The following is a 27,077-nucleotide window of genomic DNA, read 5'->3' as shown; positions in this document are numbered from 1 at the left end:
ACCACAATATTATCTTTTAAATCTATTCTCCATTCTAAAGATGAAGACAATAATCTAGAATGGTTAAGGCTTAAAGAAAACCCAACATCTGGAATAATCACATTATTTTCGGTTCTCCATATGTTAAATTTAGCAATTTTATTCTCCAACATATTTCCGGACATAAACAATTGTTTTGAGGCATCTAAAAAAACAAAAAAAAAGATTAAATAAAAATAAATTACAAAATTACAAATTCAATGAATACATAAACAACTGGTGGCTAACTAAATATAGGCTTATATAAAATAATATGTTGTGAATTTTCGAAATATTTCTTTAATAGGTGACTCATGTCTGAAATTTAATTTTGATTTATTAGACAATTTATGTATTATATGTTAAACATAAACATATAACCTGATTTTATTTAGCAACTTTTTCAACTAGCGTTAAATTCTACTTACTATACACTTTTTATTTACTATAGATTTCAACTAAAATTTAACTCATTCGTTACATTTATAACATTTTATTGCATTTTTCGTAACAGATAAAAAATAAAACAGGTTTATAATTAAAAATATATTTTAAATTGTAACAAAAGAATATATTAATATAATATGTGATTTAAATGTATTTTTACCAATGCTAATTTGAGCATCTTCTCAAATTATGAGTAGCTTAATTAATTAAAATAATTATAAAATCTTTCAATTGTATTGATCATGAAAAATAAATATTAGACAAATTACCTACTATACTCTACTAATGAATTTAAACTATTTTAGATTCTGAGTAAATTTCTGAATGAATTGATCTTACAATGATATTATATGTGTGTAATGTGTGTATATATTTTTTTTATTTTTTTTATTTTATTTTATATTAGAAGATATAATATTTAGAAAACAACTTCGATATTTAATTTTGAGGGAAGTTTATAAACAAATATCCCTCTACTTATCTTAAAACATTATAATGGAAATAATTATAGTAAACAGGAATAATAAATTTACTTTATATTAGCTCCTTAAAAAATGAATTAAAAATAGACTTGAATAATAAATTATGAAATAAAAATACGCACCATTACAGTAAATATATTTTTTAATACAACCAATATTGCTCTTTTAAAGTGTATTACTGATTATATCTTATATTGGACTATTAAATATGTTAATGATATTCTATATTTAAATAAATAAATTAAAGGTGTATTTTTTAATTTAAAAAAATTATTTAGACTGATGATTATAATATTTTAGTATACAAATTAGAGTATTGTGGAATTGAAGAATTTTCATACAACCTACTTCTACTAAAATCTTATATTAATAGCCAACAAGTAAAAATAAATTTATACATTTATATTGAAATGTTAATTAATAAAATATTTTATACTGCTCAGAATTGTACTAAGATTTTTAATTTATATTAATAATTAATAGGCTATTTAACAAACAATTTGAAGGCAAAGCATTATGTTCTTCTAATGATATGGTCCATTTTAGTTGATTATGCATACAAACGTTAATTGTTAAGCAAATATAGGTATACATTTAGTTACAAATTGGCTTGATAATTTATTCCTTACAATTTACATGAATTTGTATTACTGTTTTTAAAATATACACGATATCGGTTCACCCAGAAAACTCAATTTTCTCCAGCATCTACTAAAAAATAACTTTTTTTAAATTTTAATGGATAGGGATGATGAACTATTGGAGTATACCTAAATTAATCCAAATAAATATTTATCCTCAAATTATGTTTGTTATTTTACTATTATTCAAAAAATATTAACCTGAACCATTCAAATAGGTATTACATATTTTATTTTTTCCTTATGATGAATTTTCAAAATATACAAACTAGTGTTAAAAGTTTTTAAAATATTTGAATTTCAGTTTGTTCTTTATAATTGTTAAACATTTCTTTGTTTAGTCAAAAAGCTCAATAGTTTTAAACAAGACTTTTCATCATTTGCACTTAAAAAAATATCAAAAATAAATGACTTAGGTACACAAAGTTTATAATTTGGGCGTTTTTTACAATACCTGGGTTTCATTTATATGTAATAATTATAATGTCCTTAGTATTTTCAGCAATATCAATAATGATATATATTTATAATAAAAGATTTATATTATTAGAAAATGTAATAATTTGTTTATATTTTGAAACATAATTTGTATCACTTATTGTCGCATACTCGTATGTATTGCTTCCGTAACATATTGATGAGCATATTCACTCCGTTGCTTTACACTTGCACGTCCGTATGATGATTGTGCACACGTACACCAGTCGTAGCCCTAACTATCCAAATTAAATAGGGATTAAGAAAGACCGCCTTTCAAAGTTTTACAGTAAAAACTAATTTGTAATTTGCAAAAATAAATTTTAGAAGTCCACGATGTGCTACAAACAAAAATGTCTTTACAAGAAACGACCGATAGACGTGTGAACAAAAACATAAAGCACAGAATTGCACATGTAAAACCAGACTATGCCTATAAAAATGCCATGGAAATAATATATGTGACAATAATAGATTAAAATTATATATTATACTTTCTAATAATGTAAATCTTAAATTATAAATGTATATCATTGTATATCTATATATATCGTTTGTAAATATTGTGCAATACATGGAGAGTATTTAATATAATGCCCGGGCATTGTAAAAAAGCCCAAATTGTATACTTTTTCTTTAATATATATTATAAAGTTCAAGTTTTCACGAAATAGGATATTTAAAAGACCTGTTCTTGACTATTTAATAAGGGTTAAAATTTAGGCAATTGGTTCACTTGCTTCACCGTCCGGTATCTTTGTGCTAAAATAAATGATTATTAGTGTGAGTGAAAAGTTGTTAAGTGGGTTACCAAACTACTATACATGTACGCATAGGTACTACATATTTAAACTGTTTTAAAAGATAGAAAAATAATTACAAGATTGTTTTTATGCTCAAAACACATGTTAAACTTTCACACTTGATAGATTGATTTGATTTCCATGTTTTTTTTCTGTTAGAAAGAGGAAAGTCTTTTACAACTTTACAAGACACATTATAAAAACACATAAAAAAAACATCAAAATTGAATTATTTAAAATTTTGAGTTTTCTTGTAAGACAAGTTTTGAAGTAAAAAAACAAATTTCGTCTAGGATCCTTCAATAAAAAATAATTATTTTAGTTTTTTTTTGTTGTAACTCGTAAAAAATTATTAGTTATGATTTGAAAATTGTCATCGATATATTTATATGATATGATCTAAAGGTATCATTATTTAATACGTACAATTTTTAAATGTTTGGCTTAATACTCTACTTCTGTAGGTTAGGTTAAGTATATACCATGAACCTATCTCTAAAATCAAAGCGATTTCCTGTTTTTTTTTTTTTTAATTCAGAAATAAAAAATATAACATTGTTAAATACTAATTTACTAATACTCGTATTATTGATAATATTATTAGTCCTCACCTGGAGTGAAATTAATAATTAGATTTGTGTCTTTCTGTGGAATATTGACGTAAAATTTCCCAACAATGTTTTCATCATCTCCTCTTCGTATCAGTCCGTTCACATAATGTGTTCCTTGAAAATTACTGTAATTCCCATGGATAATAGTAGTATCGTGAATTGAATATTTCTAATTACAATATTATTTAATGTTAAGTCTTTTTCGTAGTAATAATTAATTATTCAAAACATTTTTATGTTCTAAAAATATTTACCTCGATCTGTATAGTTTTGTTAAAAAAATCCAATAGACCCTTACCATCCCAATACTGATCTGGTAAGTATGCACGTTTATAAGTAATATTATTATGGAAGTAATGATAGAATTCTTGTGATTTAAAAGTGCCAGCAGCGTCTAATTTAAATCTAAAAGTAATTTTTATCGTTTTTAACTTTGTTTTTTTTTTTTTTTTTTTAATAAATTTTTTATAAATCATAAACATATATTTTCATCAGTAATTTTGTCTTACAATATTTAATTTATATCAATTAATTAATTGGAACAATCATCATTATGATCGCACTTCCTCATCCTTCATAAATACAATCATTCACATGACTAATTAAAATTACCTGGTAATTAAATGTCTTCCTTTAAGGGATAAAAAGTAGTTTCGTTTAGACTTAGCAGAATTGTTTTCAATCAAGCAACCAATGGTAAATTTCCGCCTTGAATCCAAAGCATAATCGTATTCAGCATTTAAATCGAAAAGTATCGAATTACCACGTGAATAGTTCCCTCTAATTGTAACATTCTAAAAACATGATATATCATTAGACCATGCAATTACATATTATGTTACATATGTTGAATTTAATATTATGATAATTGCTTAATGGTGCAATTGTCATAAATCCTAAGTCTAAATAATAATGTGAAGCTTATTCCTAAAAGTATATTTTAAAATATTAAAATGTGAAATATACCTACTTGTGAAAAAATAAATTTAAAAAAAAAACGATTTAAGTAAGGTGAACATATTTTATTCACTCTAAATAATTATGGTAAATATTATATATGATAAATGATAAAGAATAATATAATATGTATGTCAACTGACATATAACTAATTAATAATTGGAAATAAAGTATTTCACCATAATTTTTGAAAGAATTTTAATTTATAAATTAATAATTATATTATCTTATTTACCAAACACGGTACACTATTTTAAAAATAATTGTTATAATATTTATAGGTAGATACCTAGTTAGTTATGTTTCTCGTTCGAATAGTATTGTTACCGCATATCTCCTCATTATTAGAAATAAAGGAACCCATATCTTACAATATAACAATAAATTAATATATTACTAAGGCAATATATTCTCCTTGTTTTAATAATGTCTTATTGTCTTCATACTACTAATATTTACTCATCACAGTGGCGTACCGGCGGGGGAGGGGTAGGGATTTAACATATCGATTATATATAATAAAATAAAAATAATTTATATAATAAATATGTATCGATGTATGAATAGTTTATGCATTTACAAGTTAACCAAGAAAACTACTAATATTATTATAATTTATAACTTTGCGAAGTTAAAATTATTAATACAAATATTTTAAAATAAAAAGCACACTAGGTAAAGTGTATTTTTATAAGCGAATACTTTTAAAAAATCATCTTGAGATTCGAGCTCTCTTAAAAAATATGCGGACATTGAATAATTTTTATACTCGTAAATAAAATAATATATCTATCACTCAAACAAATTAATTAAAATTGACAACTTACTACAATTCAGAGTTTATATTTACTCTAGACTTCTTATATGAGAATTACTTACTTTTTGGAATGAAGGATGATACAATAATACACCTATACGATGTCTATTGACTTTAGACTCAAGTTTTCTCCAATCAATTCGATATCCGAGTACGTATTTATCGTCGGGCAAAGTTCTGTGCTGTATTAGTGTCATCTGAGACATTAAATATTTAGTATCTGTCTCTACATCACTAATAATTGAGAAATTTCTCCTGGGATATGCCACGTTTATATCAATGATTTTTCCATATTCACTGGGCGTCTTTAAACAAAATTAGAATTATTTAAGTTGTGCGATTTAAAAATGAAATATATATATTTATAACGATATTAGTGCACTCTTCAATTTTTCTTTCTGAGAATCGTAGCAAATTCGCATTCAGCAAAGCAAATTTTGTGTTGTTCGTTTAAATATTTAAGTGGATTAACATATAATCAATTTTAAAGTGGAAAAGAGTATCTATTCTATATTTATGTTTTGGTTATTTTACGATATTACAATTTTTCCGCAAATAATAATTAGGTATATAAAATATTACAATTTAAATGTTAATATATGAGTATTATCACAAAAAATTGAAATAATGTAAAAAAGCAAACGTGTGAACAAAGATCTTGTTCATAACTTTAAGTTTGTTAGTAGAAACTCTAGTACAGGGGTCCCCAAACTTTTTTAACAAGTGAGCTACATTTTAAATTTTAAGTCCCTGGTAATCGACATCCAGGGGTTAACGAGCAACAAAAAAAGATCTACCAAGAACAATTATTTATTATTTTCATTAAAATAAATAATAATATAATACAATAATAATAACAATTTAAATATTGGCATAATAATAGCTAGTATATGAAAATAAGGGAAAACAATTTTAATTGTCTGATTATTTATTACGCGATCGACCGATAATGATAAAATAAATTTTTTTACCGATCGACCTATATTCCTAGAACGATCCACTGTTTGGCGACCCCTGCTCTAGAATTAAATTTAATTAATTTTTTAATGCAAATTCACTATGGTGTGCGAAGATCAGAGAGAGAGAACAAATAGTGTCCAAATATCCTCTTATCTATAACTAATAATAACAATCAAGCACTACATACCGAATTATGATAAGCAACCCTCAAAGCCGAATTCAGCCAGGCTTCAGGATTCAAGACTATTTTTACATTTCTTGTATAAGAGTCATCATTATCGTCAACATAATATGAGTTTACCACTATGCTCCTGTTGAAATTGATCACTGCAAATTTAACAAAAACTACATTTGATTATTTATTATTAATTTTGAAAAAATCCATACTATTTGTATAAAAATGTTAACTAGATACATCACGAAAAATAAATAAATATCATAAAGGTATAAGTGTATTAGTTATTTTTTATTAAATTTCTTGTACTGTATTTTTTAACATTATTTTACAATAAAATATATTAGAGTTAGTAGGTACCTATGTCCTATATATTTCAGAAAGTTTATATAGCTTTTGAAATTAATAACTTTGTTAGTATAGTTAAAACCTTGCCCTGGTAACCTGATAAAAAATCCCGAGTATGTTACTGAAGGTAACTCATATTATAATGAAATCAAATAATTTGGTAGTATTTACCTAACCAGCTAACCTAACCTATTTCCTAAAGTAATTATGTCATTTGATGGGGAAAAAAGCGCAATTTTTTCCTTAATATCTACAAAGTACTACCTACTGTACTAATATCGTAATCATTGTGATTGGCTGAAGTTCCAATCAAATGCATAGATAACGTATAATTTAATATTTTTTTTTACTGGTACCTTTTTTTTTTTGTTAAATTATTATTCTATATTTTAAGTATTATATGGATTTATTATTTGTAATTAATAATATCTAATAATAATTCTAACCGATAAGTGTGATAAATAACAATAAAACAGACAATATAATACCTGATGCCGGGGAAATTATCTACGCTGTTAAAAGGGAAAGCCTTGGCAAGAACAAGCATTTATTATATTTTATAATATGTCGATAATAATTTAAAATGTTGCCTCCACCATTTATAATTATTTTATCATTTTCAAAACAAGCATTAGTAAAGTTTTATATTTTAATTTTCAAATTTTGTTTAAACATATTATGAAGTATTATATTTTTGTTGTACCAAAATTATTTTTTTTTTTTTTAGACTAATACATTTTTAATTTTTAATATATATTCAGGAATCAATACATTTGCGATTTGCATATCCAGATAAATTAGATTGACAGACTAGCTAATCATTTTTGATGCCCATCTTCGTTTACTTTAATACTGTGAGTATAAACAGCTGATTAAAATTTCAAATATAGATAACTTTTTTAATATTTTTATTTTGGCTTATATGGTTGTTTTAAAATCTTTTTTAGCTTTTTTTTAAGTGCACCAATTTTAGTCATTAAAAGATCAGCACGCTTAGAAAAAAAGTAGGTACATAGTTTTATTTTAATTGGATATTTTGTACTTTTGGTATTTAAATCGCCTATACACGCTAAATAATTTAAATAAAAACAAAAATTAATATAATATTATTGATTAGTGAATCTAATTGTACACCAATAAGAGAGTTCTCCTTGCGCTAAATAATTAGTTTTCGACATCAAAGACATGCCTAGTTATCACAAAATTCACTCAATCATTCTACGTTTTCATCTATATTGAAAAATAATTAATTTACTGTTGACCGTAATGGTACTTGTAATGTGAAACGATACCAATACGCAAATAATTCTTGGTAAGGTATTTGATAAATGCGAACTCATGCGTTGTTTGCTCAGGATTCATAATGGATTTTTTTTTTTTTTTTTAATTATCAGAAGTGTTGTTTCAGACCTAACCATGGTAGCTCAGGATCGATTACGTAATATTTATTTTTACACTACAAATATACACACAACCCTCGAATTAATCGAAGTCGAATCGCAAAGTAATAATAAAATATAATATTATTGTACTTTCGATATAGAATCTTTTTTGTTATTGTTATTATAAAAGTTGAGACTGTAGCCCTTTAAGTACAAAAATATGATATTAAATCACCGCACGATCACACGGATAATAATCATATAATCATGATTACATGAACACAACACACAAACCTTTCAATGTATTTGCCCTGGCTACTTCATATTTGTCTTGCAGCATCTCAAGAGTCACGTTGAATTCAGTTTCATTGTGAAGTTTAAACACTTCTATGCGTTTAAAGTCCTAAAACCCAATGTGAAAATATTACTCAATAACAGCTCAATAAATAAAAAATATTCGCTATGTATAAGGTACTTAAATTGCGATTAGGATGACGTCTCATCGGCGTTTTTCAAAAATTAAAATATATACCTTATCGATATTTGAAAGAATATTAAAAATAAATGTTTATGAACTGATTCAAAATGATTTACATCATAGAAATAAAATAATTTTAAAGGATCTTATGTTGGCTTTTTGATACATTTGAGCATGTTTTATGAAATTCAATTATACAAATTTATATATTTATTAAATCATTTGTTAAAACATTTTTCTAAATGAAAATTCCGAAAGTTAAAAATCTTTAGTTTTCGAAATAAGTGTTTTATTTTTATAATATATTAGTATTGTTCTAAATACAATCATAGCTAATCTTTGTTAACGTGTTTATGTATAAAAAAGAGACATCCTCGAATGATAAACGTGTGAAAAAAAGTAATTGAATAAACAAAAATATTACGCACGGTTTTGGGAACATCCACTGTTGCCACATGACCATCTTTATTTACCCTGTGGAGGTACTTCACACCTAGTGGTAGCACTTTATTTTGGACTGTTACGTCAATGGCATCGTCAATAAAGTCATTTTCGTATACAGTGAATTTCCTTGTGAAGTTTCCTTCAATGATCTTTATATCATCGTACACCACTCTCGAATCCCCGATTATTTCTTTCGTCAAGTCCTATAATGTATAATATTGAGTTTTATATAACTAATATACAGTAAATGGAAATAGAAACAAAATTTTGGATTATTTTCAATGAATTACAGTTATAATAATTATACCTCATAACGTGTATGTATCATAATCAAGAAGACCAAATTAATGGTAGTACAGATATTATGTATTATGTTATTATTCTGCTGTTAAGATGTATATTATAAGTTAAGGTGGTTCATGTATATGTTTTAGTCATAAATCATTAATAATTATTGTTATGTACAAAAAATAAAAACTATTGTTAAAAATTACTGTTTAATTGTAAATATATTTTTTCTATTTTTTAATCTACCATAATAATATGAATGTAAGAAAAACTGGCAAAATATATTATAGAGTTTTTTAGTCAGTCAGGACTTCTTCTTTTAAATATATATTATATAGATTATTTACACATTTTGAAATGCAACATGTTTTTATTAGATAACTAGGTCACAACACAAATGTCTTTTTTGGATTGCCTGGAATAGTTTTTACTAATAGTTCAATAAATAGTGGATTAGAATGGCGAGTACTAACTACTAAGTTAATGATAGTTATTTAAAAGCTTCTAGAGGAGTTTTACTAATTCAGTTAAGAGTCATAAGCCAAAGTTTAGGGTATAATAATTGCTGGAGACATCAAATGGAGTTTTCAAATTATTACTCGTATTATTTTACATTAAGTATAATTGTCTTCAGTTTTTTATTATTTTAAATTTGTTTAATTTTTAACTTTTATCGATTGTTTTAATTTATAGACACCTAATTATAATATAAATAAAATGTCTAAGTTGTTATGTAATTTATAAATATAATATTTTAGTAATTTACAGATATTATCAATTAATATTGTTGGTAATAGGTAATTTTAAATTCTGTATACACACATAAAAGTTAGATTAAATTGGTACCTATTTATGTTAAATTTAATATTTAAGAGTCATAATCTTAGACTTGAACATGAGTTTTCGATTCATTGATTATAGTTTATTAGAAATATATGATAATGACGAAACTTATGGATTTTTGTTTTTATCTGAGAGGAATGAGGTAGCTCGATCTAAAAGCTATTGCCTCATACTTTGTATGTATACAGTTTTACAATTGTATACAGTGAACTTACTTCGTATTTGAACGCGAACCTACCGACGTGGTACTTCTTGTCGATAGGGAACTGCAAAAGTATTTCTCCAACGTTCAGTGTACTGACTTCTTTCAGTGTCTTGGAATTGGTGGCGTTCAATAAAGCACTGGTGTGTGGCCAAAATACTTCGATATGTCGGTGAAAGTTCAACCTGTCGAATACACACCACCACTATAATATTATTGTCGCGAAAATTTCCGGTCTCAAAAGCCGGATGTATTTATAAAAGTTTAAAAATAAATTATTTTTACTGTGTCGTTTCAGCGATAATGCGTAACGCAAAGTATGGAATTGTGACGAACGGCGTAGTTGTGTTAATGAACGATATAAAATTATCGAACGATTCGAAATTCACCATTGCTGAAGTGATCTTGATTTCTGGTGGGTAAAATACTTCCAAACTACAAATGAAAAAATAAACATAAGCATCTATACGATTTATTGATTTTATACATGTATGCAAATAAGGAATTAAATCTACCAATACTTGGACAGTTGAGCCTTTCAGTTTTTTAACGAAAACCTCACTGCTAGAGTTTTAAAAAAAAATAATTGATTTTTAGTGAAATCAACTTATACTATTTTATTAATATTACATTATAATATTATTGTTTTAATTATTTAAAAAAAATTATCAAAACAATTATACTGTCTATCAATTTAAAATTTATTAAACAATTGGTTGTTTACTACTTAACTAATTTAATTTACTCATATATCATAATAATTATATGATTTATTAAGAAATTTCATGAAGTAATTGTATATGTATTATAAAATTAAACATTGTCAATACTGCAGTTACAAGATGTATTCAAAATAAATGTAATAATATATGATATTATGTAGTTACTTGTGAGTTATGACAGACAAGAAATAATATTCAAAAATGTATACTATATTACTATAAGAAATTCTGAAATTGTTCATCGTATTTTATAAATGGACGTGAAAATTAATTAAGCAAATACTATTGAATTCAATATGATTGCAGACTGTAAGTTATTTTCTAAGTAATATTAAAACAATTTGAAAATCAACGTTGAATCTAAGTAATATTAAAACAATTTGAAAATCAACGTTGAATCAAATTAATATTAATGATAATTTTTAATTTGTTATTTCGGGTAGGTATTTGATATTTTAATAAACGATTGATAAAATAAAATATAAGACTGCAAAGTATAATATTTTATAATGTTTATGTTTTATATGTATTATGTAGGTATACATTCAAGATTTGACTAGTTTTATAGGAACCCAACATTATTTATTCAGATTTAAAATTGTAAAATCTGTTGCTACAATGTTTATCTATAAACAACATAAAATTTAAAACATTATGGTAAACTGATGATGGCATTTTATCTATTTACAATTAAAAAATAATAATTTAGATTTCAATCTTAATATTAATCATATCCGTGTTTAAAATATTTTATTTAATGACAGATGTAGGTAGGAAATCTATATTCTATTTCAAATGCTCTAAATAATATTATTATTATTTCAAGTTATGCACTTGTAGTATTCCCATTAAAAAATATTATTTATAGAATAAGGTGTATTCAACATTATTTCAATAATTTTTCGTCTACAGTCTTTTTATTTTTGGTGAAAAATACAATAATATTTTTAGCTCTGTGGCCTTAAAGTTTCTTTGTATTATTGTTCAACTTGATAAACTATTTGGCTTTTGATTCTGCGGGATTCATGTACATAATAATAATACGGCTACTATATAATTACTTTTATTTTCAAAATTCATATTCTTGTTCTCATTATATTTTTTAATATTTTTAAAACGGTAATTAACAATAAACAAATAATCACTATCAAAAATCTAAAAATACAATTATATTTTCAATAACATTCAACTACTCGTAACATTTTTTAAAAAATAACTAAAACATGGTTTTCATTAATATAACTATAAAAGAAATAGAAGCACTAAAAATGTTAAAACGAGACAATTTTGTATTATGTGAATTGTTAACCTACTTTTTATAATGTGATACTTCGTTTTATGATTGACATTTACAATACTTAAATCAAATTTAATATTTAATACTTATCCATACAAGTATCGGTTGCCAATTTTACTTTAAATATTGATAAAATAAATCTCTACTTATTACATTGCAATTATTACGAATTTAAAATTGATAATGATGTCTATACAGAGTGATTCTTTAAGCGAACAATAATAATTATTTCAAAATCTATTAACATTTTTGAAAATACTTTTTCCACATAATTTTCAGTATAAATCAAACAACATTGAATACCTATACCTACCCTAGGTGCGTTATAGAGGTCAAAAGTAAGAAGTTGTTTCCAGCAGTTTTCAAAAACATTGATTTTTTTTTTATATTAATTGTAACTCGAAAACAAATCATTGTAAATACTTGAAATTTTCATTACCTAAATGTTTATATTTTAACGTTAACTATACATGGTTACATTTTAAAAATATTCTGGCTTTTTGAGCTATTTATAAACAACTAATTTTTTCTAAGTATTTTTTTTTTTTTTTTGAAACGTCGATAATGTTGATATGTATGATGATACCTATCAGGGGCACCCGCAGAAAATCAGCTCAGTGGGTGCAAAATTAAATGCTTGTTATATATTGCAATACTCGCACAACATTATATAGGTATGTTATTTTGGTAGAACTCAGATGATCAAAAATATTATTTCTGCAGTAAGTAATTCACTAATACGGGCTTTTATGAACGCCGAAATTTCATAAAATAAAATTATGAATCTCATGTGCACAATGATTTTTTTGTTTATTAAAAAATGTCAGTGGGTACAATGGCACCCACTGACCCCTCTCTGCGGGTGCCTCTGTTACCTATCATTGTATTCAAATTTAACACACCCATTATAGTGACCTAATCTATATCCAAGGTCCACTCGATACCTACTATACAGCACAGCGTTAGCCACTTGATCACCTATTTATGTATAGAAATACTAAAAAAAATATTATATTTCAGAATATAAAATTAAAAGTGTATTGTTATTTAAAAAAAATAAAAATAACTTTAAAAACTATAATGATAAAAAATATTAAAAACTTTTTTATGTTATTTGATTTCGACTTAAAAACATGTAAAAAAAAATGTTTTCAAAAAAATTTATAGATTTTGAAATAATAAGCGTTGTTTGATAAAAAAAAAAAAAATCACCCAGTATTTAAAGATATGCATAGTTTTTATAAAAATATTTTAACAATTTTTTAATTCTAAGGTAGTGTGGGGATTAAAATATAAGCATAATATATTAACCATAATTATTGTTATGAATTTGAATTTTTCTTTAAGTATCTAATTCTTTTATATTAAAAACTAATGAAAATCAACTGAAACGTTCATAAAATTATGAAAATTTAATAAATGTTACTATATACCTACTATAATAATTGTATTATATTTTGTCAAAATAGTAAACATTATGATTTGTATGATGTTGAAAAAATAATCCTAGCCCAAGATGTATCAATACTATATAGTAATTATATACATGCAAAATTAATTTAATTCACCTGATATTATGCGGTTTGTCTGGCTTTTTGTACACTAAATTAGAAATATGTCTGTGCTTAAGGAAACTCGCGTCAAATACATTATGTATGTCGTAAAACTTTTCCATTGTCTTACCACTGAACGTGTCAACCAAAAACACGCGATTTTCTGTTCTATACGCCCACGTCACCAAACCATTTATTTTCTCGTTCCAGAGAACCTGCGTCAAAAACATTCAGACACATTTAAAACTGTCCGCCACAACAATGACATTGTCGTTGTCCGTTATAGTTAGGTGGGTAACCAACTATACGACACTTACCTCGCTGAACGTAGCAAATTCGTAATTTAGATCTGGTGACCGATAATGGAACAGATGTGAGATAAATTCGAATTGATCGTGAATCTTCAGATTGCCGACAATTGCGTATTCATTGGTAATGTTTTGTGGTAATATCAAATGCGTCAAAAATGATATGTTCCGGAGTGACGGTATCATTGCCGTTGTATTAGCTTCGAACCTATTAGGCATATGCATAATAGAACATTGAGTAATTGTAAGAACTTATATTATTATGTGGTAGATACAAAACGAGCTATTCGTATGGTTTAAGGGCAGGTTGTAATTCTACCCCATAAAATTTAGTCAATCGGGAAATTTTCTTATAACAATATTATTGTTTTACTTATTTTCTATTACACATTTAATAATTTTTAATAAATATCAGTTATCAAAAGGAAATTGACAAAGTTATTACTTTTTTTAAGTAGGAAGAAAGATTTTTTCAAATCTTTTATACATGAACTAAGTATGTCATGTTTTATTTACTACTTAAATATTATTTGTTATTAATTTATTCAGTATTATAAAGTAAAAGCCAAAAAACAATTTAAAAATAAATGCCGTGTCAGAGTTAAGAAAGAATAAATATTATTTATTATCCTCCAAATACGTTTATTTTGTATTGAAGCGAAACTGCTATAATATATATAGGTACATGGAAAGATGAGTTTATACACGGAAAATGATTTAACTTTTGATACATATAGAAATGCATGTACTATCTGTACTCGGAAAATTACCTTTCTAAAATACCTTTCTAAAAAAGAACTGAATATGAAAAAAAACTTAAAAATATTTAGTAATTATTTTCTAATTTAAGATACACAGATAATTATAGAGCTATAACCTTTTTTATTAAACAAAACTTTCCTATACAATCATTATAGAACGATTAACCGTTCCGTAGATATATTTTATACTTAAAATTCAGTGATTTTAACGCCCTCTTAAATAATTGTACAATATATTGATACCTATAACTATAATGTAATAATATTTATTAATTTACTTCCAAATTTCAGACGCATTTTATACCATATCACAGGGGCGGTCAAACAGTCAATCGCTATCGACCGATCGATTTTCAAAGTCGATCATGTTAGAATTTATTTTTAGGGCCAGGCGTCCTATATGTTTCTTAATATTTTTAGTTATTCAATAATAAAAAAAATTTCTATAGAAGTCAATCCTCAAAGATGAAGTATATTTTTAGTAGATCGTGAAACAAAAAAAAAATGGCTACCTCTGTCTTATCATATATTATATAAATACAATAATAATAGTATTTAGATGCTTTAAAAATAATAATAGGTTATGATCTATTTAGGTAATAGTATACATAATAAGTATAACTTACATCCATTTATTGTTGGCAGTGACACGTGCTCCTACAGTTATTTGACTGATACTGTTCTCGGGGGCAATGAAGTACACTTTGCTAAATAGCTTTTGGTACGACTTTTTGTTCAGCGCGTATTCAATATCTACAGCTCCCCAGATGTGTTGTGGCGGCGACATTACCCAGTCGATATTTACGTGTCCTTGTAGATATCGAGATTCCACAGAGCTTCTGATTACGCCTTTGTCGCCAATGAACCTGTTAGCATAAATATCGTGATTTAAAACATTATAATCGACGGGAAACCTTAACTCTCAATTATGTGACCCAACAGCCACACTTACCACAATTTAACGTTTCCCAATAATAAAGTAGATACTCCATCGATTATAGATTCCCCTTGAACGTTGACCACATATATACCTGGCCGTTTGAACACTAATGAACTCTTGACGAACACAGCTTGAGAGTTATCTTGCATTGACGATATCTGCAAGTAAATCGTTAAAATAATATACGAATATACATAATATAATAATTAATAAATAATATATATAGTTTTATTATAATTATTCAACACTAATTAGTAATTATAATGTTATATTAGTACAAACAAAAGATTTTCAACGCTCTCATAATACGTTGATCAAATAAAAGGTCATTTGGAGAAGTTGCGAAAAAACTACGATGACAAAATAATAACTGGTCTACGCGTGGCAATTCAAATTTAAAGAAATTTGAGCCTTAACACTAGTTTTTTTTTTTTTAATGAATTTTTAACTCTCTGAAGTGGAAATAGGATATTATGCTTATAAACAAATTTAATTAATAATATTGATCATGTTTCATTCATTGAATAATAATCTGCTGGATTAGAAAACTAGATATTTATCAGTATATTCGCTAATCTAAAAAACAAATAAAACTCACACACTACACATATCAACATTGTGAATACGATTTTATGGAAAATCCATTATTATTAGTAGAATAATTACAAAGTTAAACATTTACCGAACAAAAACCAATTGAATTTATTGGTTATTAACCGTAGAGATGGGAATCTCAAATTTACCAAAGTGGTAGTAAAAAAAAAAAAAATTATAAGTCCCACGAGCAGCATTGTACTTAAATGAACTTTTACATAAAACAACTTTAAAAATATATTATTTAAAATTAACAGCAGTTATTAAACAAGTAGCGCTGGCTGAAATCAAAGAAGTATGAGGATTGTCAATTATAATACAGTAAAATGTACTAATAATCCGTAGAACAGATTTTTATATTGAAATTAATTATGTTCCATTCATTAAATAGTTCGTCATAATTCATAATCGTTTTTTATGCATTTTATTTTTAATATTGATATTTTATTTTGGAGATAAAAGTAATATTATTATTTATCACAAAAATAAATCGAATACAGCCGATATAAGTGTCCAATTATACAAGTAAAACTCCATACCTTCGATTCAATGCCAATACATATCATTAGTTGTTACTTGTTACGCGTATTTAAAACAAACTTACCTCTACAGTAGTCATTCTTCCTTCTTCAGTGGACACAATCAGTGTGCTTAGTCTAATTATTTTTTTCATTGATTGCAACATTGCTAAAATCATGTAACCGTGGGTATCATGCTTCACTTGCATCACAATACTTCCGACCGAAATCCCTTCTTTGGTTAAATAAGCTTCCAGCTAAAAGACGGTTTAATAGACGTCGATCATAAATATTATAAAATATATCATAATAATATACAATAGTTTCCTTAGAATAATAAGTGGTTATTTTTAAAAAAAGTTCCTACTTTTAATAATCCAACTATCCAAGATACATAGATCATATTTCCTACCAGGAACTAACCAATATTGAGAAATGAAGTAAACTATTTGGTAAAAATGTGTCACCAGTCACGAAAACCAACAAAAAAGAAAAGAAAATAATAAAACATATTATATTATTGCAATACTGCATAGCTAAAAATACCTACAAGATTCCTCGCTTTACCCAGCTTCCAAAATATTAAAATGCTTTTTGATTTTAGCCATGATTATTATACATAGGTATCTACTTATATATATATGGAATTAAATTGTTTTTTAAATAAATTGGAGAAAACACGTTATTACAATAGCCCCGGTTAAAAAGAAAAATTAAAAAAAATAAATTTATAACTGGCTTGTGTCCACTGTCCATATGACATGCAGTTGAAATATAATCAACATAATATATTATACTCATATTAGTCATTACACTCTTCACTGCAAAAAGGATTATAACAATATTTACAAACAGTATACTATTAGTTATTATGTACAAGTATTTTTTGGATATTAATATATTTTTTTATCAAATAACTATTAAAAATAATGTTTTCCAATAATACCTAAATACTAAATAGAGTACTTCATTAGGTAAGGTAATAAAAACATTTTAATAATAATCGTTAGGCTCGTAACGTCCTAATAATATTATTAATTTAATGACAACGAATAAATTGTCGAATTATAGTTGAATCATTTTAATAAAAACTAAACCTACAATGGAAACAAATAAGAACCTATTATCACAAAACGCCTTAATACTATAACGCAAAACTATATTAATAAAGATGATGATAATATTGAATACATACAGCTAATGGAAACGAGCTATTTGCGGACGCCCAACCACTAATCCTGTACGATTGGTCACCGATCATAATTGCATCGATTCCTTTCCGACCATCCTTTGCAAACAGCGAACCCAAAAAGTGTACGTTCCTACACATTATTATTATTTACATGTCAGATCATTAATATATTGAAATAACCTTATTCAATTATTTACGGTATTTTCAATTTATTTTAATATAGAATAAATTTATAAAACGTTCCAAATCAATAATGCTATACAAATTTTGATTAATTACACAGTTGTAATATTTTATAACATATTATGACATGAAATATAATAACAATATGGTTTAACTGACCTCAATCCCTCCAGCGACGATTCCAAGTTAAGAGTGATCGACTGTTCTTTTAAATGAGCCCTAGCCTTCATTTCGGCTTTCCGAGAATAGTTGAGATATGATTCCAGGAAATACGACTTAGTGTCTCTCTGATGGAAGTATTGTAAGCTACCTTGCACATGGTTGAGCACCACGAACGGTGTTACAATTTCACCACTAAGCTTTATGAAATTGTATCCGTCTATTTGCCAAGCGCTCCTGATGTCCAACACTATCTCATTGACCTTTTTTGTGGCGTAACATTTTTGTTCGTATTTCAATAAAGTTTTAAAGTGATAATAATTTAAGAGTGGTTATAAGTTCAAGTATTACGCCTAAACTCACCTGCGACACCGTAGGTCTGCTGATCACGAATCGCACGTTTTTCTCTATCTCTGTATAATCTTTTTTCACTTGAACACGGAACAAAGGCAATTCGAATAGTTTTGATGTCACATCTACGTCCACTATCGTATCAAAGTAACCGTCGTAGATCTATGAAATCACACGACCAATATTATTAATATAGTTGATTGCTATGGTATGGGGAAAGGAGAACAAGAAAAAGTCACAAATGTATTTTGAAAAAAAAAATAGTTCTTAATAAATTATAACAACTATGATAAAAAAAAAAATATTGAATCAAATTAATCAATTTATCAATTCAATCTTCCTCCAAGGTTTTTGAAAACTAATTTATTTAATATCATTATTTTTGTACCTCCATATTTCCTATAACAAACATGTTGGTGTAGTTGGTTTTCACCGTGATGTTTGTTTCGTAAAAATGTTTCAGAATTTTGACGCTCATGCTCGAGTTACAGAACTCGAGGAGTTTGAATGGCGAAGTCAAGTAAAACTTGATTTCATAAATACCGAATGGAACGTTGTTTGCCAAATCCGGGTCGTCCTGATCTTCTGAACCGGGATCCGATAAAGCTGTCGTTAAGAAATCGGCATCGAGAGTTGTCTGTAATAATATGAAAAAAATATAATCGATTTCATACATAAAAACGTAAATTAATGTTATGTATTAACTTGACTTAAAATATTATAAACTATTAAAGGTACTTCTTTTGATTTGATACTTGTATTAAAATAAAAAATGAACGTACCATGCATATTTTATATTGTGTGTAACTACACAATGCATAACTATAAACTATAATATTATCTTACTGTGATTTGAAAACTATAAGAATATATAATATTATAATAGTTTTGGTCGGTATGGATTTATAATTTTTATAAGCGGTACACTTTATAGTTTATAACCATTTTCTTCGTGTTTTTTATCGGTTTTGGAGCAAATTTATATACATTTAAAAGAGGCAATGAAAACTCACTTAGCTATAAATATTATGTTTCCGTAATATCCCTTTATGAAAAATTAGTTTGCAATCACTTTACGTTTAAATGGTTGCGATTTAAATTAGTACACCAATCGTTATGTTTTTCTTTTTTATTTATTTAACTTTTTTAAGCTAATGTAATGATAAGTATTCTAGAATTATTTTCTGATTTTTTTTAAATTAACTTAAAAAACTTAAAAACTGAGTCGAACGTTAATGTAATACCATACTAATAATTTAATCTATTTTTCAATATTAATTTTATTTCAAATTAATCATTATTCATTAGCATTCTAACCAAACACTAATGTAAGTACCTACGAGTCTTCAACACTTCTATTCTATTGAGTATTGTAAAAATATTCCCACAAATGAACTAATACGGTAATAAAAGAGATTGGAATCCATAAAATATAACAATATTTAAACTACCTATTAATGACTGAATAAATCCTAAAATACCAGTAATTTTAATCATCATTTAAAGTACAACTTAAAAAAAAAAATAAATTATTCACCGAAAATGTATTTGAATTTATAAAAATGACATTTCTTATTAAAAAATAATTTAATCTTAATAATAATTCCTGATTAGAAATTAACACAATTACATACTCTCACGAATAAACAGACTTACATTAACTTATGTATGGTTATTACATACAGCTAAATGGTGTATTGTAGTATGTTGTACCTATTATTATAATTTTATAAAACAAAGTTTTATTTAATACAAGTCAGTGTTTCTATTATACGAATAAAATATTTGATATTTTGGATGTATTTCAATGTATCAAAACATGTCTGTATTAAAAATAAACTAATATTCTTAGCACGTGGAGCGTGGGCAGTTCATTATTTTAAGTTGATACGGGGTAAATAAATTTAATTTAATTTAAGAAAATTATTGAGTAAAATAAAATGATTCTCATCAAATATGTAAAGTTTGTAAACCTAAAAAGACAATAAATATATTAATATTCAATTCAAATTTAAATAATCTAAAAATCGTATTATATGATGAATAAAAAATGCATGATTATTTAATAGTTATTATAACTGTTAGTTATTTTAAAATTAAATATTTTTAACATTTTGAAGTGTAATATGTGTGTAACTAGTTTTTAAACGAATTACATAAGTTGTAAGAAATGTATAAGAAACACACCTTTAACATCTTTAAAATGTTATTACATATGAATATGACTAACTGTGAACAGTTTAACAAAATTATAAATATTGTATAATTTATTTTTGGTGTTGTTTCACAATGAAACTCCCCTTAAACTACCTGTGTTCATTTTTAATTAATTAATTGATATATTGTACTAAAAATTATTTTTTGAAAACCATTATTACTACTTTCCTTACACATAAACTTTCTTTTTCCTAATCATAGTATAATACTCGAAATTTTTATTATTCTAAAATATAAAATAATGAAAAGTGCATGATTTTTCTAATCATAATAATATAATGTTACAATACTTTATACTTCAAAAAAATAAAATTGTATTTTTTTTTTTTTACAAGTCACAACATACGACCGTCAGTTTTCTCGTGTACTAGACATAATATTACAATATTACAATATACCAAACAAAAATATGATTAATATTATTTCTCGTATTCACATAAAATAGTATTTTGAAATGTACTAATTGACTGAATTTCACTAACATAAAATTTATTAATTTTCTAGATTTTAATAAACATAATTTTTGAAGTCTAAAAATTCAAAACTATAGTTAAACGTAATTTTACTTATCAGGAATTACCGTCAATGTTTTATTGAAATTGACTACAGACGCAATTAAATTGGATACAATGTGATTTTCGTTCTCGGCAAACACCGCAAACTCAGAAAATATCTTCGAAAAACGTTCATACGATGTCGTCACGTTCAATTCATTTTTGATATCCAAAAAGTTCTAACAAAAATAAAACATGCATTTACAATGGTTGATGATTTTTACTAAGAAAAAATAATAATAATAATAACGATTAAGTTTTCCCCTTTTGTATACCTTTAAAAATAATTCGTCTATCAATGTAACCTTTACGATTATTGCCGACAAGCCGACTTGTGTTGTGTACATAATATCTTTTTGTGTCACGTTGAAATTTGCAACCACTGAAGGATAATAAGCCGTGTCAATTTCAAAAAGTCCGTTATAGAGCACCATGGATAACTCAGCATCTTCGTCGTAATAATATTCATCTATTTCTTCCGGTCTGGGTATTGTTATGTACACGAGTTTCACTCCTATCTAAAAATATGATATAAAAAACAAGATAAATATTATCATTATTATTTAACATATAAATACATCTTGAATCAAAATTCTGAGGGAAGAACTTTGAAGAAATTTGTCAATAAACCTTTAAACTATAAAAAAAAACTGGATCTAAGTAATTTATGTTCAAGTAGTAATTAAGTAGTAGGTAGTAAATATCTACCTACATTTTTCATTATAATTAAATTTGTATTCAATACATTAAGGTATATCATCTGCGATTATTGTTTAAAAATTATTTTATTTGAATTTTAGTACACTATATAATATTAAATATTATTTATATATATATATAAATATGTGTATATTGTTGTGTATAGCTAAAATTTGAGAGGAAAAATAAACAAAAAGATGAGCACATCTATTAACTTTGAAAGTATCCTGACTTTGGATTATTTTTACTGAACCGAGGGAAGGAAAGCCTATTAAAACGTTTTTTTAAATATAAACAAACACAATTATGTTTGAAATTTGTATGAAGTGCATTTTTATTAAAAAAAAAAAAGTATGTTATCATAATTCATAATCAATGATCTTATAATATTAAGATGGAATTAGTAAAAATTTTGTCGGTACGGCACGAGCTGAATAATTTCTGAATTATTTAAAGATATTAGTTAAAGATATCAGTTTAAATAATAGTTTATATCTATATTTATTAAACTAAATTAATACATAATTATATTTATAAAGCAAACAAAAACCGTTATAGTTTTTTACAATATTATTAAATATTTTAAACAGCATTAAGGTTTTTACGTGCAAAACTCATTATCTAGAAAAGTATATTTAACTTTATAAAAAAAAAAAAGTTATTACAGGAATTTTAATTAATACAAAAAAAAATACAAAATTCTTGAATATTTTAGTACTTAATCTTGAAACGACCACCCTATCCGTCGTTTACCCTAATTAAATATCAACTTATGATTTTTAAATGACAGTCACAACTTAGAATACATGTCTAAAAATATTTTTTTAACAAGTTTATCGTTTTTAATTTCTATTTAATTTAATCCATTTGATAACATAGAATTACTTACTTTATTTTATTTGAGAGAAAGAAAAGCTTTAAATCTTTTTTTAAATATCATAATAATTAAAGTCACCATTTTTTTTTAAAAGGTTTTTATAATAATGTTTTATTGAACAAGTAATGACAAACACTAATATATTTTGTCATAATTTTAAACTACGCACAGTAATACATGTATTATTAAAATTAATCAAATTAATATTGAATACTCTCATAAAATTGTGTTTCGTTACAAAATTTTTTTATATAGTATTATTAATTATTATGCCTGCAGGGTGTTTCTTTTTAAAAGTATTACAATATAATTCTGTATAATAATTTCGAATTATTTAAGTAGGAGTCTTAGAAAGATTTAGGAAATACTACTGAAATAGATAAACGTTTGTTGAAGATTTTCAAAGTTTTATCTCTTTCATCGTGACCATACAACTTGCATTTTTTTTAAAATACAACTCTTATTTTAAACTCCATACGTATGTAAAAAAAAATTTAAACTATTAAGGCTTTTTAACCATAGTTCTAAAACTAAAAACTATCAAATTATAATTATAGTTAATTTTTATAAAAAATAGTGTAATCACATGAAAAATCATAAAATGATGATTAAAAAAATTCAACAACTTTATCATTTACATCGAAACTTATTATATTAAATATATAAATATTCATAGTACATGAGTAATTAGTAATTACTAGATATTGGTGCCTACTGTATCAAATACTATACGATTAAACGTGTTCCGTGGCATGTGTCTATAGTTAATAATTATGAAATGTGGATTTAATAAAATCAAATTTATAAAACATATTATATTTTAAACTAGTAAAACCTTTATCATAATAATAAACTTTATATTATATTATTTTATTCAAAATCGTGTTTATTTTTTAATTATATATTTTTAAAAATATATAAATTTTTTAAATTTTTTTTTTATAAATATCGATCTACTTATAATTTATTATTAATGAATTTTTTTATCCAAACTATTCCTAAAAAAAAGTAATTTTAAACATTTTTACTCGTTAGGTACTATAAAAATAATATTACATAATATACTTGTACTATTGTAGGTAATACTGTTTATTTTTAAATATAATTATACTAAAAATATATCAAGTAAAACTTTAAACACAGTTAATTACGTATTATTTACGTAATATATAAAATCTATCTAGTGATTCTGGTATGGTTTATTTTTTTTTTATCACTATTGAATGAGCATGTACAATATAAATTGTATTTATAACAATAATATTACCATCGACAAATCTGGCAAAACCGCTCGGATCTCGCAGTCAATGTCGTCAATGATATAGATTTTCACAGTAGCGCTGCTATATGTAAACTTCTCCACAGGCGTGTATATCTGTAAAGCGTACTCGAAGTCGGACCAGCTGACGTAGTGAGAAATGCCAGCAAAACCCAACACGAAATGATTCCATCCAAGTCGGAAGTCGGCCTGTTACAACAACGATATTGACATAATAATTTACAAGATAGTGATCACTAATTTATAAGTATAATAATCGCACGAAAATATATTTTTGTAATTAAAGGAATTTTGTATAAACCACTGATAAAAATTTGTATTTTTGATGTTGGAATATTGTAGGTATTGATATTATGGTAAATAGTATATTAACATTACAATAGAAAGTTTTCAATTGTGTAACTCGAGTTTTATACAAACGTTTTCGATAGAAAGTTTTTAATTGCATAGTAAATATTTAGTTAATTTTTTGAGACACTGACGTGGCATCTGCAACTATCTCACAAGTTATATATACGAGTACTTGGGCTTTAAATGTAGGCTTTTAATTTTAGTGTCATTTATAAAATTATAAATGTTATAGTTAAGACTGTAAATTAATTGTAAATAATAGTTTAAAATATAGCTTGTGATATATTAATTATGTAGAATATTATCAGGGCTGTGAATTTTTAGAATTTACATATTATATTTAACACGCTCAAACTACATAATTTACTTCATCAAAATATATGTCAATGTAAGGTCATTAAGTTTATATATATGTATATAAACAAAACTTAAATTATGCATTACGTATGTCGACGTCAATATGTACCTTTAAGTAATAGGTATGTTAATATTTTATTAATGTTGACTCGCATAAGTCTATTTGAATAATTTTAATGAGTGATAAATATTTTTAAAAAGACTACTTATATTAGATAACTAAATAATTTTAAATAAAATAATAAAATAATTTTAAATGTTTCAATAAGAATGATTGTATTATTTTCAAAAACGCTAAGTACTAAAAATGTGTTTATATTAATAAAACTTAAAAGTAAAACAAAGATTATTAAAACAGTAATTTATTTAACAAAAATATACTATTTTGTATATCTACTTTATAATATTTATGTTATTATTATTAAAGCATTTATGTGTTTTAAATTATATCATCATATTTTTTGGACATTTCATGTACAGAGTTCTGATTTTAATATTAAACAATTAACGTCTATATATCCTACGAAGTATATTAATGTATATAAACGATATATATTTTTATGGATTTCAGGTGAAATATAGGTACTTACTAATTCATTATTTAGTTTACCGGCAATGATCAACTGCCTTAATGGATCTACGGGTGTGTTGACACGTAACTTAAGATTATAGTTGGATAGGTTTTTGTACAAGTAACGCAATTCGACTCCTAGTTTGAAGTTATCACCATATATATCGAAAAAAATGTGTTTTTCTCTTGCTTTATATCCCATTTTCCCGTATAGAGTCTTGTAACTTTCATAAGGAGTTGAGATTTTCAACAATATTTTACTATTGTCTAGTGGCATGTATACACCTAAAATATAAAAATAAAATATTATTATAAATTGTTATTGTTGTATATAATATATTATGTGAATTTGCTACGTGAACAGACAAGAGGAACACGTGTGCAAGTTTTCACCAAAATTCGGATAAAGATCAGCACTGAATTTCTCTTGTTACCTAAAATACACTTGCAGATGACGATAATATCTGTCAAAAAAGGTCGACAGCGACATTTTTATTTATAGAAACTACAATACGTCAGTACAGCATAATATATTTATAGACCTGTATTAAATTTTAGATATAATGATATTATGGAGTCCATTATAACATACAGTCCATTAAATGGACTATAATCTATAGATCATAGGCATTATGTTAGATTATATTTAATCTTATTAGCCGTCTATTACAATAAATACTTGCAAAAATCACACTCAAAAACATAAATTAAGTTATCTTTATTAATAAATGCTGAATTTAAACCATTATAAAATACTGACGACTAAAAAATAATAAAATAATATTATAATATTATTATTCAAACTTCACTTATACCAAAAAAAAGATCTCTATTTAATAATAAAAACTATTGATGCATCAATAACTTTTGGTTAATAAATTTAAACTCCCAGTGCATAAAATTTAAAGACGTAAAGCAAGATTATGTCACACGCAATGGACACTTGGTCAGGAAATTACTTAGAAACTCGAAGTAGGTAATAATAATAACCAGGTTACGTATCGCTCATATATCCAACGACCAACTTACTCACAGTTTCTTAATGAATAAAAAAGAACCTGAATATTGTGTCCTTCATACCTACGTACGTATGTAATTAGCTAAAATGTAAAACGTATTCTAACTCAATAACGTACTTACCAATATTTCGAAATAAATTGCAACATTTTTTTATTAATTCATAAGCTAAAATGTCTTTTGAAATATTATTTTGTTATATT

The 27,077-nt window shown here is 25.2% G+C and overlaps 1 protein-coding gene across 1 annotated transcript in view; it reads right to left on the bottom strand.

The window, feature by feature from the left end:
* LOC114121006 (uncharacterized) overlaps positions 1–27,077 on the bottom strand; it is a 102,941-nt gene that overhangs the window by 46,773 nt on the left and 29,091 nt on the right. Inside the window, exons 32-54 of the mRNA XM_027983135.2 lie at positions 25,877–26,142; positions 24,567–24,767; positions 21,999–22,241; positions 21,750–21,902; positions 19,341–19,589; positions 18,965–19,114; positions 18,602–18,864; positions 18,263–18,389; positions 17,154–17,324; positions 15,968–16,113; positions 15,642–15,881; positions 14,264–14,462; positions 13,962–14,161; positions 10,660–10,809; positions 10,388–10,559; positions 9,026–9,244; positions 8,414–8,522; positions 6,402–6,541; positions 5,317–5,559; positions 4,092–4,273; positions 3,734–3,884; positions 3,480–3,648; positions 3–184 (exon numbers count right to left, since the gene is read on the bottom strand). Coding sequence (XP_027838936.2) covers positions 3–184; positions 3,480–3,648; positions 3,734–3,884; positions 4,092–4,273; positions 5,317–5,559; positions 6,402–6,541; positions 8,414–8,522; positions 9,026–9,244; positions 10,388–10,559; positions 10,660–10,809; positions 13,962–14,161; positions 14,264–14,462; positions 15,642–15,881; positions 15,968–16,113; positions 17,154–17,324; positions 18,263–18,389; positions 18,602–18,864; positions 18,965–19,114; positions 19,341–19,589; positions 21,750–21,902; positions 21,999–22,241; positions 24,567–24,767; positions 25,877–26,142 — 4,325 coding nt within the window. The remainder of the gene's footprint in view (positions 1–2; positions 185–3,479; positions 3,649–3,733; positions 3,885–4,091; positions 4,274–5,316; positions 5,560–6,401; positions 6,542–8,413; positions 8,523–9,025; positions 9,245–10,387; positions 10,560–10,659; positions 10,810–13,961; positions 14,162–14,263; positions 14,463–15,641; positions 15,882–15,967; positions 16,114–17,153; positions 17,325–18,262; positions 18,390–18,601; positions 18,865–18,964; positions 19,115–19,340; positions 19,590–21,749; positions 21,903–21,998; positions 22,242–24,566; positions 24,768–25,876; positions 26,143–27,077) is intronic.

This window comes from Aphis gossypii, chromosome X, assembly GCF_020184175.1.
Source record: "Aphis gossypii isolate Hap1 chromosome X, ASM2018417v2, whole genome shotgun sequence".
Taxonomy (NCBI): Eukaryota; Metazoa; Arthropoda; class Insecta; order Hemiptera; family Aphididae; genus Aphis; species Aphis gossypii.
The sequence above is the reverse complement of the archived record's forward strand: the minus strand, read 5'-3'. Positions and strand labels throughout refer to the sequence as shown.